General features: G+C 45.1%; 2 protein-coding genes across 2 annotated transcripts in view; one reads left to right on the top strand and one right to left on the bottom strand.

The window, feature by feature from the left end:
- Positions 1 to 18,133, bottom strand: part of stxbp5l (syntaxin binding protein 5L) — a gene marked incomplete at its 5' end in the record, with an annotated part of 281,832 nt that overhangs the window by 174,767 nt on the left and 88,932 nt on the right. The window lies entirely within an intron of this gene.
- On the top strand, positions 4,972 to 6,609 carry LOC310867263 (E3 ubiquitin-protein ligase TRIM39-like; the record flags this gene model as incomplete). Its single annotated transcript, XM_083777173.1, has 1 exon — positions 4,972 to 6,609. One exon carries the CDS (start codon positions 4,972 to 4,974, stop codon positions 6,607 to 6,609), a length of 1,638 nt encoding a protein of 545 aa, XP_083633299.1.

Raw genomic sequence — 18,133 nt, 5'->3', positions numbered from 1 at the left:
CATTAATTATTCAGCACGCACAGCCGACTCGACTAGAGAAACACAACAGAGCCCACAGCCGACTCCACTAGAGAAACACAACAGAGCCCACAGCCGACTCCACTAGAGAAACACAACAGAGCCCACAGCCGACTCCACTAGAGAAACACAACAGAGCCCACAGCCGACTCCACTAGAGAAACACAACAGAGCCCACAGCCGACTCCACTAGAGAAACACAACAGAGCCCACAGCAGACTCCACTAGAGAAACACAACAGAGCCCACAGCCGACTCCACTAGAGAAACACAACAGAGCCCACAGCCGACTCCACTAGAGAAACACAACAGAGCCCACAGCCGACTCCACTAGAGAAACACAACAGAGCCCACAGCCGACTCCACTAGAGAAACACAACAGAGCCCACAGCCGACTCCACTAGAGAAACACAACAGAGCCCACAGCCGACTCGACTAGAGAAACACAACAGAGCCCACAGCCGACTCCACTAGAGAAACACAACAGAGCCCACAGCCGACTCCACTAGAGAAACACAACAGAGCCCACAGCCGACTCCACTAGAGAAACACAACAGAGCCCACAGCCGACTCCACTAGAGAAACACAACAGAGCCCACAGCCGACTCCACTATAGAGAAACACAACAGAGCCCACAGCCGACTCCACTAGAGAAACACAACAGAGCCCACAGCCGACTCCACTAGAGAAACACAACAGAGCTCACAGCAGACTCCACTTGACTAGAGGAACACAACAGAGCCCACAGCCGACTCCACTAGAGGAACACAACAGAGCCCACAGCCGACTCCACTAGAGAAACACAACAGAGCCCACAGCCGACTCCACTAGAGGAACACAACAGAGCCCACAAAGTGTGTCTCTCCATCATGTTCACTGTGTTTCATCTCCTATCCAGTTTTATCCTGCCGGTCCAGGTCTCTGGTCCAGGTCCAGGTCCAGGTCTCTGGTGCTCGCGGCAATGTTGTTTTCGTCGACTAAAACTAAGACGAAAAATGTCCGTTGACTACCTTTTTTCACTGACGAAAACTAAGACTAAATATACTGGCAATTTCGTCAACAAATAAAAGCTAGACTAAAATGTTAGGAAGGGACTAGTGGACAAGAGATCCAGTATACGTCATTTTACACTTGGTTACACTTGGCATGCTGGGCCTTGATGCCGTCGTAATGACTGATTTTACACTGTCTGAAAATAGCAGATCTACAAGCACACAACGCGTCGCATTTTAGTCGACAAAATCAACTGCAGATTTAGTCGACTAAAATCTTATTTTAGTCGACTAAAACTAAGACTAACATTGCAGGTGACTAAAACTAAGTGAAAACCATGCAAGAGACTATGACTAAAACTAAAATCAAAATTTGCTGCCAAAAACAACTGGTGTCACTCATGTTGGGTGTATTTCATATCTTGTCCTGTTGTATCCTGCAGAGGTCCAGGTCTGTGGTGTCACTCATGTTGGGTGTATTTCATATCTTGTCCTGTTGTATCCTGCAGAGGTCCAGGTCTGTGGTGTCACTCATGTTGGGTGTATTTCATATCTTGTCCTGTTGTATCCTGCAGAGGTCCAGGTCTGTGGTGTCACTCATGTTGGGTGTATTTCATATCTTGTCCTGTTGTATCCTGCAGAGGTCCAGGTCTGTGGTGTCACTCATGTTGGGTCTATTTCACATCTTGTCCTGTTGTATCCTGCAGAGGTCCAGGTCTGTGGTGTCACTCATGTTGGGTCTATTTCATATCTTGTCCTGTTGTATCCTGCAGAGGTCCAGGTCTGTGGTATTTCATATCTTGTCCTGTTGTATCCTGCAGAGGTCCAGGTCTGTGGTGTCACTCATGTTGGGTCTATTTCATATCTTGTCCTGTTGTATCCTGCAGAGGTCCAGGTCTGTGGTGTCACTCATGTTGGGTCTATTTCATATCTTGTCCTGTTGTATCCTGCAGAGGTCCAGGTCTGTGGTGAAACGCCTGACTGGTTAAAGGTTGGTGCTCCCGTCCGTGTTTCATGTGTAATTGGGCGGTTCGCAGCTGACTGCATGGACACTACTGGACAGAGAGAGAGAGTCCTGTACCGGCCAATCAGAAGGTCACTGGTTTGACCCTTGACCTCGGCCATCATCCACGCGTCCGTCCAACTATAAGTGTCCCGTGTGCTTTCGTTGCGTCTCAGGAACTCATTCTGCTCCGTCTGTCCGTCTGTCCGATAAGCTCAGTGGTTCCCAGACGGTTTAGAGAAATTATACACCCCCCCCCCCCAAACCCAAACTTAGTGAAAATAGCAGATCTACAAGCTCAAAACGCATCACGTTGTGCGCTTGTGGATCGGGCAATTTTCACTACTTCTTTAAACATTATAAACAGTTTTTCTAATTCATGGAATTTCCTTTAAAGGTATATTCAGTGATTTCACTCAAAAAACCTTCGGTTTCGTTTTTGGCTGTGGGACCCAGCCTTTCGTCCAATCAGGATAGAGAGTCAAAAACGAAACCTAAGGTTTTTTGACCCCCAGGGGTTAACTGGGGACAGGGAGGAACTCCTTATATGGCCAGCACACTCTATAGTAGGGAGGATTATCACAACAAAACAAAAAAATAAGTGATATTTGAAATCACTGAATATACCTTTAAGGCTCTTTAAAATCACACCTGTGTCAACTGAGTGGTGCAACTCCATGTGGGGGTCACGGGAACTTCCCCAGACCCACAGGAACGCGACCAGGGTGCCACCGTGCCGGCCACGGTTCCGGTATTCGTTTATGATATAAGGTTATTCTTGCAGTCAGTTTGGGTCCCTATGCAGCCAAAAACGTTGAGAACCCCTATAGCTGTGTTAAGCGGTAGTAGAGACCTTATCAACGGGTGCATCTGTTTCTGAAGTGCGTTGGGATTCCGTCCACGTCTTTGGCGGTCAGGGAAGCGGCACGCTGCCTTTCATCATTTAACCCATTCTGACCTGAGATCAGATTCATATACGAGGTTTCCACTGGACACACACTGGTCTGATTAACCCATTCTGACCTGAGATCAGATTCTAAAAATGTCAGTCGTTCTTCGATTTTTTCAAAAATAGCTAAAGCACGACATGATGCTAACACCAAAATGGGTGCCCGGTCAGAATGGGTTAACGGGCGGCATATAGCTGTGACATTTTAATGTACTGCCTCTCATCATCTCCTCCCTCGCCAACACACGGACAAGGAGCTCCAGAGACGCTGCAGCGGCTCCAGAAATAATTACCACCACTGGTGGGGAAAAAAACTACTCAAATGTTTTTCACTTAAGTAGAAGTGAAGTATCAATACAGTATATACTGCCCTGCAGAAACACTCCGTTACACGTGATGGTTCCGATAATGAAGATTTACTTGAGTAAAAGTCTCAAAAGTATTGGCACCGATCAAGTTATACTGTGGAAAGTAAAAGTCCACCACTTTGACCACCGTGGCTGCGTGGAAAGGGGGATTAACGGGCAATTATGGGCACTAGATCTGCCCGTAAACCTCAAGTTTAGCGGGCAGATACAGTAATATACAGTAATATTCGGGGGTGATGGTACATTTCGGGAGTTTACCGGAGTTTGTTGGTAAATGTACCGGACCGTGTTTCCTGGAATATACTCAAACCGTATTCCATGCTTTATACGCAGTGAAGGTGCATGGGGTACATGTTGACATGTTTAGTATGTTGGTGTCAATCACAATGAGGGCTTTAACCCATTCTGACCTGAGATCAGATTCATACGAGGTTTCCACTGGACACACACTGGTCTGATTAACCCATTCTGACCTGAGATCAGATTCTAAAAATGTCAGTCGTTCTTCGATTTTTCTAAAAATAGCAGACCTACAAGCTCGTAGCGCGCCACTCGGTGGCGCGCTATGAGCTTGTAGATCTGCTATTTTTCAATAGCTAAAGCATAACATGATGCCAACACCAAAATGGGTCCCCGTTCAGAATGGGTTAACAGAATGTCGACTCTATCCCGTGTGCATGACATGAACTTTGATGCCGATTGTCATATATTCGTTTCCAAGATTAGATTAGATTGTGTGCACACACACACACACACACACACACACACACACAGTGTGTGTGCATTTATATAGCGCCTTTATCCAAGGCGCTTTACATACTGTAGAATGTAGATTGTGCATCAATGCATGGTGTTGGTGGAGGTGTATTAATTCTACCGAGTGCAATCTTTCTGATTTCCAATCGTGTGAATTGCCATGATGTAGAGACGTATGTGATCCACATTATTTATGTCCGTATCAATGGAATAACAGCAAGAAATATAGGATATTCATGCATTTCTCAGACGCCTATACAGTATGTGAAGACATGGGTGAAATTACACAATACAAGTGTGCTGCAAGGCCATATCTTAAGGACTTTGTTCGAAAACACGGCTGATAACGCACATAAAAAGGACTAATCAATGTTTAAAGTGGTATACAAGTATGATCACAGAGAAAGAAAACAATAGTTGAACAAACCCTCCTCAGCGCTTCTCAGACAATAACCCATTAACCTCGTAGAAAGACAACGTAAGACAAATGATAATGTAAATCTATAGTCAATATTTATTCTGCATGCATTTGTCAACCTGCTCACAAACGAATGAAAGAGTCCAGCGAAGGGTTAACTTTCACAGGGGGGGGGGGGGGGGGGGGTGGTGTGGTGGGCGTGTGAAGGAATGCTGAGTGTGCATCTGGATGATGCACGCCCACAGCGCTGTAACGGCCCAGTTAATATTCTCCTCAGAAACTTCTGATAAGCGGGATTTGCTGGGTGACAGAGAAGGGCATAGACTGGTGAGTGAGATATAGATTTTCTGTACACAACAAAAAAATATAGCAAACATCCCTGTGATTTTTCACAGTTGTTCTATTTCGCTGAATTAAGTATTTCAGTAGCGAGTGTGTCTGCACTTGTGTTTCCCAATACAGGCTACAATGGCCTCTGCCAGCAGTCTCCTGTCTGAAGAGCAGCTCCTGTGTTCTGTATGTCTGGACGTGTTCACTGATCCAATCACCACTCCATGTGGACACAACTACTGCAACACCTGTATCACGCGTCACTGGGTCACTAAGGATGTGTGCAGGTGTCCACTGTGTCAACACATATTCTACAAAATACCAGCATTCTCAGTTAATAAAGTTCTCGCGGAGATGGCTGATCAGTTTAGGAAGTCGAAGCTGCGGAAAATAATTCCAGACACAGACCGAGAGCCTGCTAAAGGAGATGAAGTATGCTGTGATGTCTGTACTGAGGCCAAGTTCAAGGCCTTGAAGTCCTGCCTGGTGTGTCAGGCCTCCTACTGTGAGACTCACCTGGAGCCTCATCTGAGAGTCACAACTTTTAAACGACACAAACTAGTCGACCCTGTGAAGAACCTGGAAGACATGCTGTGTAAGAAACATGACAGACCTCTGGAGCTGTTCTGTAAGACTGACCTGGTGTGTGTCTGTCAGTTCTGCACTCAGTTAGAGCACAAGTTACATCAGATTGTGTCTCTGGAAAAGGCATCTGAAGGAAAAAAGGCTGAGCTGGGAAAGACAGAGGTTGAAGTCCAGCAGATGATCCAGGAGAGACAACTGAAGATTGAGGAGGTCAAACATACAGTGAAGCTAAGCAAGAAAGATGCACAGAGAGAGATTGCAGACGGTGTGCAGGTCTTCACTGCTCTGGCCATCTGCATTGAGAGAAGCCAGGCTGAGCTCATTGATGAGATTGAAGAGAAGCAGAAAGCGATAGACAAACAGGCTGAAGGCTTGGTTAAGGAGCTGCAACAGGAAATCACTGTGCTAAGGAAGACTAGCGCTGATCTGAAGCAGCTCTCACACTCTGAAGACCACCTCCACCTCCTTCAGAACTTCACATCCATCAACACCCCTCCACCCACCAAGGACTGGACAAAGGTCAATGTCCATCCATCTTCATATGTGGGGACTGCGAGGACAGCTGTGTCTCAGCTGGAGAAGACACTCAGTGAAGAGGTGGAGAAGCTGCGTGATGCTGAGCTGAGGAGGGTCCAGGGATATGCAGTAGACGTGACTCTGGACCCTGACACAGCGCAGCACAACGTCATCCTGTCGGAGGATGGAAAGCAAGTGAGTCATGGAAATGTGAAGAAGAATCTCCCAGACAACCCAGAGAGATTCTCTCTGTGTTGCAACGTCTTGGGAAAAAAGGGTTACTCCTCAGGAAGATTTTACTATGAGGTGCAGGTTAAAGGGAAGACTGACTGGAACATTGGGGTGGCCAGGGAGTCCATCAACAGGAAAGGGACAGTCAGACTGATGCCCAAGCACGGTTTCTGGACTATAGGGTTGACGAATGGAAATGAGTACGAGGCTAATGCTGGTCCTCCTGCGCTCCTCGCCGTGAGAGAGAAGCTCCAGAAAGTGGGAGTGTTTGTGGATTACGAGGAGGGCCTGGTCTCCTTTTATGATGTGGAGGGCAAAGTCCAGCTCTATTCTTTCACTGGCTGCTCCTTCACTGACAAACTCTATCCCTACTTTAGTCCTAATATTAATAATAACGGTAAAAACTCTGCTTCCCTGATAATCTCTCCTGTGAATCACAGATAGCCTGAGTGTATAAAAAAATGTTTATACTTTGTCTTTCTCTCCACTCATTTTGTTAAGCACAAAAAAGGGATTTCTTCAGGAATTCCAGGCATTTAAATTAAATATGATTTATTTAGCACGCACGCACGCGCACACACACACGCACACACACACGCACGCACGCACGCACGCACGCACGCACGCACGCGCACGCACACGCACGCACACGCACGCACGCACGCAGAGTTACATAGATAGATAGATAGATAGCTTTATTGTCATTCAGCAGATACATAAAATGCATAAGAGAACGAAATGTCGTTTCACTGGCTTTTAGTATGCTAGTTAAAAGAGCTAAAAAACTATTAAAATCTAAAATCCACTTACATCATTATATGTTGACAGTTGCATGGTGTTGGGCGTATAGCCTATGCCAAGGACCACAATGAAAATAAGTCGGAAGACTGTTGTGTGTTTTATCCTTGACACTTCTTATAGATGAACATGATGTAACTTGTTTTTCTTGCTTGACGTGTAATAAAATCAAATAAAATCTTCCTATAATATGCCTTCTTCTGAATGCAATGTTTCTCATTTCAAATTGTGTGAATTGCATGTCAGGTCAATACTGTATGTGATGTACTGTACAGGATTCATTTATAAGGGAGTGACGCCCCTCACTTCGTTAATTCAGTTTGTTTTGCAATTCACATATTGATGGTTTTCATGATGTTTAAGCACATGCATGTGTGATTGTGTGTGTGTGTGCATGCACTCATCCCCCATTTCTAAAAGAATATATATATATATATATATATATATACATACAGTATATGGACAATTTCGTCAACAGATAATAGAAGGGACTAGTGCATGGACAAGAGATCCAGTATAAGTCATTTTACATTTTTGGTTGCATGCTGAGAATAGCAGATATACAAGCTCACAACGCGTACCAGCGTGACGCATTGTGAGCTTGTAGATCGGCTATTTTCAGCAAGTGTAAAATCAGCCATTACGACGGCATCAAGGCGGGCCATGTAGATTTAGTCGACTAAAACTAGACAACATTCCAGGTGACTAAAATGAGACAAAAAACGAAATTAAGTTTCATTCCTAAGACTATGACTAAAACTGAAATTTCGCTGCCAAAAACAACACACTCTCTAGCAGGCTAGTGTTGGAGCAGACTGTAGTGTAGTTACTGTAGTGTACTGTAGGGATTATCCCTGCAGGGGCAGTGATAATCCCTGCACTACAAATAGGATTTGAAAAGATCCAAATCATGATTTATATCTTTCTTCATCATTATCTTCATCTTCATCTTCTATACCGTGCTTTGACCCATTTCGACAGCTATAAAAAGTATGTTTCAAAATGAATGGATAATCGTTTCGATATAATTATACTGTTCATTGACCCCCAATTGTGACGCCTGCTCTCACAAATCTATCAATAACATGAAAGAAAAAGTTGCTATGAAATATGAATCAGCAAACCTTAAAAGCCAAGATTTAAAAAAAATATATATAGCCTTTAAGTGCACATAATTATGCATTTATTTGTGGGGTTCAAAGAACATTTTGGTGGCCTTTAGTTTCCAAAGTGGATTTAGGTTGAACTCATCCAACATTATTCAGCCCTTAACCCATTCTGACCGGGCACCCATTTTGGTGTTGGCATCATGTTATGCTTTAGCTATTTAAAAATAGCAGATCTACAAGCTCATATCGCGCCACCGAGTGGCGCGATACGAGCTTGTAGGTCTGCTATTTTTGAAAAATCGAAGAACGACTGACATTTTTTTAGAATCTGATCTCAGGTCAGAATGGGTTCATCAGACCAGTGTGTGTCCGGCGGAAACCTCGTATGAATCTGATCTCAGGTCAGTTAAAGCAACACCGTCTCTTCTGCGTCACCTGACCGAGGTGACGGAAGAAGCGGCTTTTAGAACGCAGCATATTCTCTCTCTGTAACTGAAACTGATTATACCAAATAAACCCTGGAGACGTTGTACTCTGGTTCTATTCTTATCCACGCACGGATGCAAGACATAAAGAATGGAAGAGCGGTGAATGCACCTATCTATTTTTCAGAAATGCTTCCAAAATATGTGCCAGGCAGACCACTTAGATCATCCAGTGCTGGTCTCCTAGAGATACCAGAGACCCCAAAAACAAAAAAATATGGCGAAGCCGCCTTTAGCTACTACGCCCCTGTGCTGTGGAACAGCCTACCAAGGGATCTACGGTTCTCTGAATCTGTGGACATTTTTAAACGAAATCTTAAAACACACCTTTTTAGCATTGCTTTTACCTCCTAGATCATTACATGTCCTTTTCCTGTTTTTAGTCTCTCCTTTTTATTATTGTTTTTTTTTTTCTCTGTTTGTTATTACTATGTAGTTGATGCTTCCTTGCTTTGTTTTTTTTTGTTGCTCTTTTTGTTGTATTTGTGCATGTATGTGTATGTGTATATGTATATATATATATATATATATATGTGTATATATATATATATATATATATGTATAATTATTATTATTACTATTATTATTTTTTCCTTGCTCTTACTGTAAAGCACTTTGAACTGCACTCGCTGCCTGAAAAATGTGCTATATAAATAAAGATTGATTGATTGATTGATTGGATAGAGAGATAGAGGGGAAGAGCGGTAGAGAGAGAGAGAGAGAGATTAACCCATTCTGAACGGGCACCCTTTTTGGTGTTGGCATCATGTTATGCTTTAGCTATTGAAAAATAGCAGATCTACAAGCTCATATCGCTCATATACGAGCTTGTAGGTCTGCTATTTTTTGAAAAATCGAAGAACGACTGACATTTTTAGAATCTGATCTCAGGTCAGAATGGGTTGATCAGACCAGTGTGTGTCCAGCGGAAACCTCGTTATGAATCTGATCTCAGGTCAGAATGGGTTAACAAGAAAAGAAAAGGGTCCTGATGACGAAAACAGTACGTCAGTAAGATTGCAAGAGAAAGCAAGAGGAAAATGTCCCCCATGACGGTCAGTGTTTGACTGCTTTCCTCTCAGATTCCTATAGTCCACTATGTGAACTCAGGCATGTGGAGCACACCAACGTTTTATGTTAGAAATAAAGAACAAAAAACACTCTTTGGGCTAAAACGGCCATAGCCATCATCACAAATGTGATGACATCAACACATTTGGGCAACTGGACTATATGGCCGTTTTTAGCCCAATGAGTGTTTGCAAAACTAATGCTTGGAATGGATCAGTTTCTACATGCTGCGTGGGGACCCATGAGGGCTGGATACCACCCTGACCCTCGTTAGACTTTCTGAAAGACTCATTGCCCGAGACCGGAAAATGGACATCACCCTGGAGAGTTTGACCTCACTGCAAGGAACCTTACTGCGAGGAACCTTACTGTGAGCACAACTGAGGCCTTGTCCACACGTATCCGGGTAAACGGATAAACGTAGGTTTTTATATGCGTTTTGGGGGGGTCGCCCACACAACGCAAACGCGTTTTTGGTCCATATAAACGCATCTTTTGGAAAACTCCTGCCACAGTGTATTTTTTTTAAACTCCGCCTGTGTGTTCCCTGTGTGGACAATGTAAACAGAGTTTTGCATGGGTCTTGCCATTGGTCATATGAACAGAGAGATTTAAAAAAACGTGTCGTATGGACAGAGAGATTAAAAAAAACGAAAACGAAAAAGCTACGTTTATGTAGGTGTGGATGAAGCCTGAGAGTAGAAGATGAGTAAACACGCACCCGCTCCCCCCCCCCCCCCCCCCCCCCCCCCCCCGCCCCCACCACACAGCCAACTGAGGGTACTTTTCGACTGAGAACCAAGGCCGCCGTCTCCACAGCTAGCTGTGTTTACCTCCCACTATCTGGACTTTGAGACAACGCCACCCTGAGACCCAGATCCGGGAGGGCCGCTCAGGATACGCAGACATAAACAATGAACTAACGAGACATTTCACACACATTTCTGCACCACACGCCGCCTTCACCCTACCCCCCCCCCCAACCCCCACCTGCGCTGGCTCAGTGTACTCTTTGTACACCCTTCATTTCATTGTCAAAGTATTTGTATACTCTGTACAGTGACAATACATTGAATCTAATCTAATCTAATCTAATCTAATCATACTTATTATAACATAAAACCTTGGTGTACTCAACATGTCCAGGTTCACAATGGGGCTCTATGGGCTCTATGGGGCTGGCAACAGTGGCGTGCACAGATAGACACTAGGGGGTGCTTAAGCACCCCCTGCCCTTTTGGCAATTTTGCTCTTGGGGGAAAAAAAAAACGTTTTATTTTTTTTCTTAATTTGTAGTGTGTGGACCATGCGGTGACATTGATCAAATCTTGATAAAAAAACGCTTCTACTATATTATTTAGGCCCCCACAATCTATAAAGCTATGTTTCTATGTTAGAGGTTCTTCGATAAAAATAAAAAAAGCAGACCTACAAGCTCGTATCGCGCCACTCGGTGGCGCGCTATGAGCTTGTAGATCTGCTATTTTTCGATAGCTAAAGCACCAAAATGCGCTGCAAAAAGGTGCCCTTTTTTCACTTGAGCACCTGCCCCTCTAAATGTCTGTGCATGCCACTGGCTGGCAAGATTATAAGCCTGGTGTATAATTTGTTGTAAGACTGTGTCGCAGGAGGACTCCCTCAGTGTTGTTTTTGGGAGCAAAATGTCTATTTTAGTTTTAGTCATAGAATAGTTTTCATTTAGTTTTAGTCACCCGGCCGGAATGTTTTAGTGTTAGTCTAGTTTTAGTCGACTAAATCTACAAGTGATTTAGTCGACTAAAATGTATTTTGCCGGCCCAGGCCGTAGCGTAACGGTCTGGGCACCGGACTGGTAATCCAGTCGCAGTGTGCCGCGGGTTCGACTCCCGGACCCGACACGGCCTTTACTGCATGTCATCCCCCATCTCTCTCCCGTTTCCTGTCAGCCTACTGTCTGTCCCTTCAAAAATCAATAAAAGGCGTAAGCCGCAAAAAAAATATCTTAACAAAAAAAAAAAAAAAGTATTTTGCCGGGCCTTGATGCCGTCGTAATGGCTGATTACACTTTGCTGAAAATAGCCGATCTAAAATCTCACAACGCGTCGCAGTGTGACACGTTCATTGTCAATGGCATTTCATGTTTGTGTTAATAAATCTACACTATAGCTGAATATAGGCCTTCAAAAAACATAATTATACATTACGTGTGCTTGTTTTTAACCCATTCTGAACGGGCACCCATTTTGGTGTCAGCATCATGTCGTGCTTTAGCTATTGAAAAATAGCAGATCTACAAGCTCATATCGTGCCACCGAGTGGCACGATACGAGCTTGTAGGTCTGCTATTTTTTGAAAAATCGAAGAACGACTGACATTTCTAGAATCTGATCTCAGGTCAGAATGGGTTAATCAGACCAGTGTGTGTCCAGTGGAAACCTCGTATGAATCTGATCTCAGGTCAGAATGGGTTAAGCTCTTTCTGAACTGGAACAAAGGCCCAGGTACAGTACAGCATCCACAAAGGACCCTTTCATGTAGCATGATGTACAGTGTATCCTCCCCCAGAGCCTCGGGTGTCTTTTGACATGAAGTATATTATATATATAGGCTAAACATCAAAGGAAAATGGATCGAAGGCAATTTAACCCATTTTGGGCGGGAACCCCTTTTGGTGTGATTTATGTTATAATTTATAGCAATTGAAAAATAGCAGATCTACAAGCTCATATCATGCCAAAGAGTGGCGCACTACGAGCTTGTATAGGTCTGCTACATGTGGAACATGTGGTCAAAGCTTTGAACTCTTTCAGAGCGAACGTTTTTAACTCAAATCTTTGCTTCTGGGAGGGGGGGGGGGTCCCTGAAACAACACATTTTCAGATGGGGGTCAGTCATATATTTTTGGGGGTCCTTGACATGAACTATTGAGAACCACTGATATAGAAACATGAGGTTTTTCAGAAAGAAAAAAAATACAATATTTTTTCAGGCCTAAATGGGTTAATAAAGACTATAAAGTTCAGAAACCGTCGCCGCTTTTCTGAAGTGTTTCCAGTGCTCTCCGTCACAGAACGCGCTGCACTTACACATGAGACACAAACAAGCTAACGAGCCCACCATGCGTCCCCGTGGCATTTCCACAGGTTCTACTATTAATAGTCAGCCGACCTTTATTTTCCTGCGGCGTCGCTCGCTATGGCTATCACCCCCTCGCCCCGCAACGAGAGGCAGGAGGAGGAGGAGGACGAGGAGACGAGAGGAGGAAGGATGGAAAATAAATTAAGGAATGGCTGTCGATGATTAGATTTCTATAGCCGTGGTTCCCAAAGATGGGTCAATCAATCAATCAATCAATCAATCAAGCAAACGCCTGGACTTAATTGTGTCAAGGCCACACTTTGAGAAACCCATAGTCTGCGTGTTAGGTAAAACAAATGTGCAAAAGGTCCTTAATATTATACTGTATATATCCTTCTTCCCCATGCAATTAATTTGCCCCGAAACTATTTCTTCAAACTGCTGTTAATTGTGTCGTGAATCCAATCCATCCAAATGTTATGCGGCGATAAAGCCCCCCCCCCCCCCCCCATACCGCTAATAAAGGCATCAACCTCTATGAATGAGGCATCAGCTATATGGATAGTTTGGATGTGAAATATACTCGCCTCACTCTGCGACTTCCATAAAACAAGAATGAATGTCTTCCGTAAAACAGACGCATGAAACACATCTGAGCTAGAAAATGGGCTCAGTAGATCACAGACCGACGTGCACCGAGGGCTCAGTTTCTGCACACGCACACACACGCACACGTGTGTGTGCGCACACACACACCGACACACACACGGCTCAGTAGATCACAGACAGACGTGCACCGAGGGCTCAGTTTGTCTAGGCACAGCTGGCACCGAGTCCCCTTTTGGCCAATAGAACATCTGGAGGCAAGTGGCCAGTTAATCACTCCTTCTTTTCCATTCTGGAATAGTTTAGGTCAGGGACGTGCAGAGAGTGATAAGGCTCATTCATAGTCTGTATTTTCGGTGGTGAGGTGACCACCGAACTACCACATGACGTCACTGAGGTGACCACCGAACTACCACATGACGTCACGAGCCGCGGTGAAGAGCAAACCACCGCCACCGCCCCAGCCCTTCTCTCTGTTTTTACTCACCACCGCTCAACGTTATTTCAGCTCCGGTGGTCACCTCACCACCGAAGCGGTGGTCACCTCACCACCGAAAATCCAGACTATGAATGAGCCTTTAGAGGAGCAGGGTCTGAAATCCCATAAGAGGGCTGCACCTTTGGACAAAAATAGCAGATCTACAAGATTGTGATTTAGAGGGCTAAATCAGTGAAAAACGTGCATATTATTTAAAATAACCCATTGTGGGTGTATGCCGGGATATTTCTCTATCACACTATCGCTAAACACAGGTGAAATTCACCCAAACACCTGCCTGTAGAAAAATAAACAGGGATGTGGGCAGGGAAACAAACCTATACCTTCTACAGAAAGACCCGCCCTGCACCTCAGACATCGGCAACATTATGAAAATTACCAGAATATAATTGTCCGGGTGAAAATCCCCCGTGTTTTGTGTTAAAGGCCAATGTCTCTATTACAGTATATGCTCAGCATCTCTCACTGGTGCCATGCATGACAGCTCGCCATGCAGTGAACAAACTCCTTCAATTTCCCGGCAGCCTCCTGGTCTTAACGTTCTTTAATAACGGCATATCTTTAGGCACTTTAGGCGTCCACGAGGGGCTCGAGTCCATTATCCCTTTTTGTACGGAGGTCGATAAAAAAGGCTTCTAAATCAAAATATGTTTTCTGAAAAACCTATGTTTCTGTGTCAGTGGTGCTCAACCTTTTTCATGTCAAGGACCCCCATAAGTATCTCTATTGGGCCACGGACCCCCATCTCAAAATATGTAGTTCCGGGACCCCCCCAGAAGCAAATATTTTAGTTTAAAATGTTCGCTCTGAAATATATATATTCAATGATTTGCGCCACATTTTAAAGTATTTTCCAAAATAGCAGATCTACAAGCTCTAATAGCTAAATTATAACACCAAAAAGGGGTTCCCGCCCAGAATGGGTTATCATGTCCATGTAGGAACTGTCTGTCTTCAGGCTCTGTCTCATGGGGGTCATGTCTGGGTCATGTTTGTGCAGATTCGTTCCGGGGGCATATCATGAGCAGAGCCACACGCCGCCAACAACAATGCCATGATATCATTGCAATGAATGGTTTTCATCTCCACAAGAGTCAAGTCAAGTCAATTTTATTTCTCAAGTACATTTAAAACGACCAGGGTTGACCAAAGTGCTGGACAGCATAAAAAACAAACATAATACAGTAGGCAAAATGCACAAAAAGATACAGTAAGAACATTTTTCACGAGTAAAATAAAAGAAGTACAGAACAAGACAAGAGATGGGAGAGCACAGCAACACATGATTAAAACGTGGGAGGGGCATGTGGTGTTAAAAGGCCAGGGAGAACATGTGTGTTTTTAGACGAGATTTAAAAATGTCCATAGAAGGTGCAGCTTTCACAACCAGTGGCAGGGCGTTCTGTGGTGGGAATTTTAGAATGCCACAGTAGAAACCACATATTTGCTTCTCACCCCAATCATGCAAAGTCTATTTTCACCATGGCTCATTCTGATTGAACGACAGCTGTCAATCTAACATCTGAGTCTCCCTCTCTTCTTTTCCATTTAGAATTGTCCATTTCCTGCCTATACAGTATGTGCTTTGCTTGACCGACAGCTGTCAATCTGACAGCTGCCTCCATGTTTAAATATACCACTGTATTTGAAACTATGTCACCTAGAATAGGAGTAATTTCCTGCCTATGGTGCAGCCTATGCATTGCTTGACCGACAGCTCAATCTGTCAATCTGACAGCTGCCTCCATGAAAATATAATAATATGGAATAGGACCATTTCCTGGCTACTCTCTCCTTTTCACCACAGAGAAAGGACGTGTTAGTATGACCACCTGTTACCGACTGTGTGAGGTGGACCTGGGACGTATAGAGTCTAGTGTGTTGTCTCAGGTGGAGCTGGGACGTATAGAGTCTAGTGTGTTGTCTCAGGTGGAGCTGGGACGTATAGAGTCTAGTGTGTTGTCTCAGGTGGAGCTGGGACGTATAGAGTCTAGTGTGTTGTCTCAGGTGGAGCTGGGACGTATAGAGTCTAGTGTGTTGTCTCAGGTGGAGCTGGGACGTATAGAGTCTAGTGTGTTGTCTCAGGTGGAACTGGGACGTATAGAGTCTAGTGTGTTGTCTCTGGTGGAGCTGGGACGTATAGAGTCTAGTGTGTTGTCTCAGGTGGAGCTGGGACGTATAGAGTCTAGTGTGTTTTCTGAGGTGGAACTGGGACGTATAGAGTCTAGTGTGTTTTCTGAGGTGGAACTGGGACGTATAGAGTCTAGTGTGTTGTCTCAGGTGGAGCTGGGACGTATAGAGTCTAGTGTGTTGTCTCAGGTGGAGCTGGGACGTATAGAGTCTAGTGTGTTGTCTCAGGTGGAGCTGGGACGTATAGAGTCTAGTGTGTTGTCTCAGGTGGAGCTGGGACGTATAGAGTCTAGTGTGTTGTCTCAGGTGGAACTGGGACGTATAGAGTCTAGTGTGTTGTCTCAGGTGGAGCTGGGACGTATAGAGTGTGTTGTCTCAGGTGGAACTGGGACGTATAGAGTCTAGTGTGTTGTCTGAGGTGGAGCTGGGACGTATAGAGTCTAGTGTGTTGTCTGAGGTGGAGCTGGGACGTATAGAGTCTAGTGTGTTGTCTCAGGTGGAGCTGGGACGTATAGAGTCTAGTGTGTTGTCTCAGGTGGAGCTGGGACGTATAGAGTCTAGTGTGTTGTCTCAGGTGGAGCTGGGACGTATAGAGTCTAGTGTGTTGTCTCAGGTGGAACTGGGACGTATAGAGTCTAGTGTGTTGTCTCAGGTGGAGCTGGGACGTATAGAGTCTAGTGTGTTGTCTCAGGTGGAGCTGGGACGTATAGAGTCTAGTGTGTTGTCTCAGGTGGAGCTGGGACGTATAGAGTCTAGTGTGTTGTCTCAGGTGGAGCTGGGACGTATAGAGTCTAGTGTGTTGTCTCAGGTGGAGCTGGGACGTATAGAGTCTAGTGTGTTGTCTCAGGTGGAGCTGGGACGTATAGAGTCTAGTGTGTTGTCTCAGGTGGAGCTGGGACGTATAGAGTCTAGTGTGTTGTCTCAGGTGGAGCTGGGACGTATAGAGTCTAGTGTGTTGTCTCAGGTGGAGCTGGGACGTATAGAGTCTAGTGTGTTGTCTCAGGTGGAACTGGGACGTATAGAGTCTAGTGTGTTGTCTCAGGTGGAGCTGGGACGTATAGAGTCTAGTGTGTTGTCTCAGGTGGAACTGGGACGTATAGAGTCTAGTGTGTTGTCTCAGGTGGAGCTGGGACGTATAGAGTCTAGTGTGTTTTCTGAGGTGGAGCTGGGACGTATATAGAGTCTAGTGTGTTTTCTGAGGTGGAGCTGGGACGTATAGAGTCTAGTGTGTTGTCTCAGGTGGAGCTGGGACGTATAGAGTCTAGTGTGTTGTCTGAGGTGGAACTGGGACGTATAGAGTCTAGTGTGTTGTCTCAGGTGGAGCTGGGACGTATAGAGTCTAGTGTGTTGTCTCAGGTGGAGCTGGGACGTATATAGAGCCTAGTGTGTTGTCTCAGGTGGAGCTGGGACGTATAGAGTCTAGTGTGTTGTCTCAGGTGGAGCTGGGACGTATAGAGTCTAGTGTGTTGTCTCAGGTGGAGCTGGGACGTATAGAGTCTAGTGTGTTGTCTCAGGTGGAGCTGGGACGTATATAGAGCCTAGTGTGTTGTCTCAGGTGGAGCTGGGACGTATAGAGTCTAGTGTGTTGTCTCAGGTGGAGCTGGGACGTATAGAGTCTAGTGTGTTGTCTCAGGAGGAGCTGGGACGTATAGAGTCTAGTGTGTTGTCTCAGGTGGAGCTGGGACGTATAGAGTCTAGTGTGTTGTCTCAGGTGGAGCTGGGACGTATAGAGTCTAGTGTGTTGTCTCAGGTGGAGCTGGGACGTATAGAGTCTAGTGTGTTGTCTCAGGTGGAACTGGGACGTATAGAGTCTAGTGTGTTTTCTGAGGTGGAGCTGGGACGTATAGAGTCTAGTGTGTTTTCTCAGGTGGAGCTGGGACGTATAGAGTCTAGTGTGTTGTCTCAGGTGGAGCTGGGACGTATAGAGTCTAGTGTGTTGTCTCAGGTGGAGCTGGGACGTATAGAGTCTAGTGTGTTGTCTCAGGTGGAGCTGGGACGTATAGAGTCTAGTGTGTTGTCTGAGGTGGAGCTGGGACGTATAGAGTCTAGTGTGTTGTCTCAGGTGGAGCTGGGACGTATAGAGTCTAGTGTGTTGTCTCAGGTGGAGCTGGGACGTATAGAGTCTAGTGTGTTGTCTCAGGTGGAGCTGGGACGTATAGAGTGTGTTGTCTGAGGTGGAGCTGGGACGTATAGAGTCTAGTGTGTTGTCTCAG

The sequence above is a fragment of the Protomyctophum parallelum genome, assembly GCF_964188405.1.
Source record: "Protomyctophum parallelum genome assembly, chromosome: 11".
Taxonomy (NCBI): Eukaryota; Metazoa; Chordata; class Actinopteri; order Myctophiformes; family Myctophidae; genus Protomyctophum; species Protomyctophum parallelum.
The sequence above is the reverse complement of the archived record's forward strand: the minus strand, read 5'-3'. Positions and strand labels throughout refer to the sequence as shown.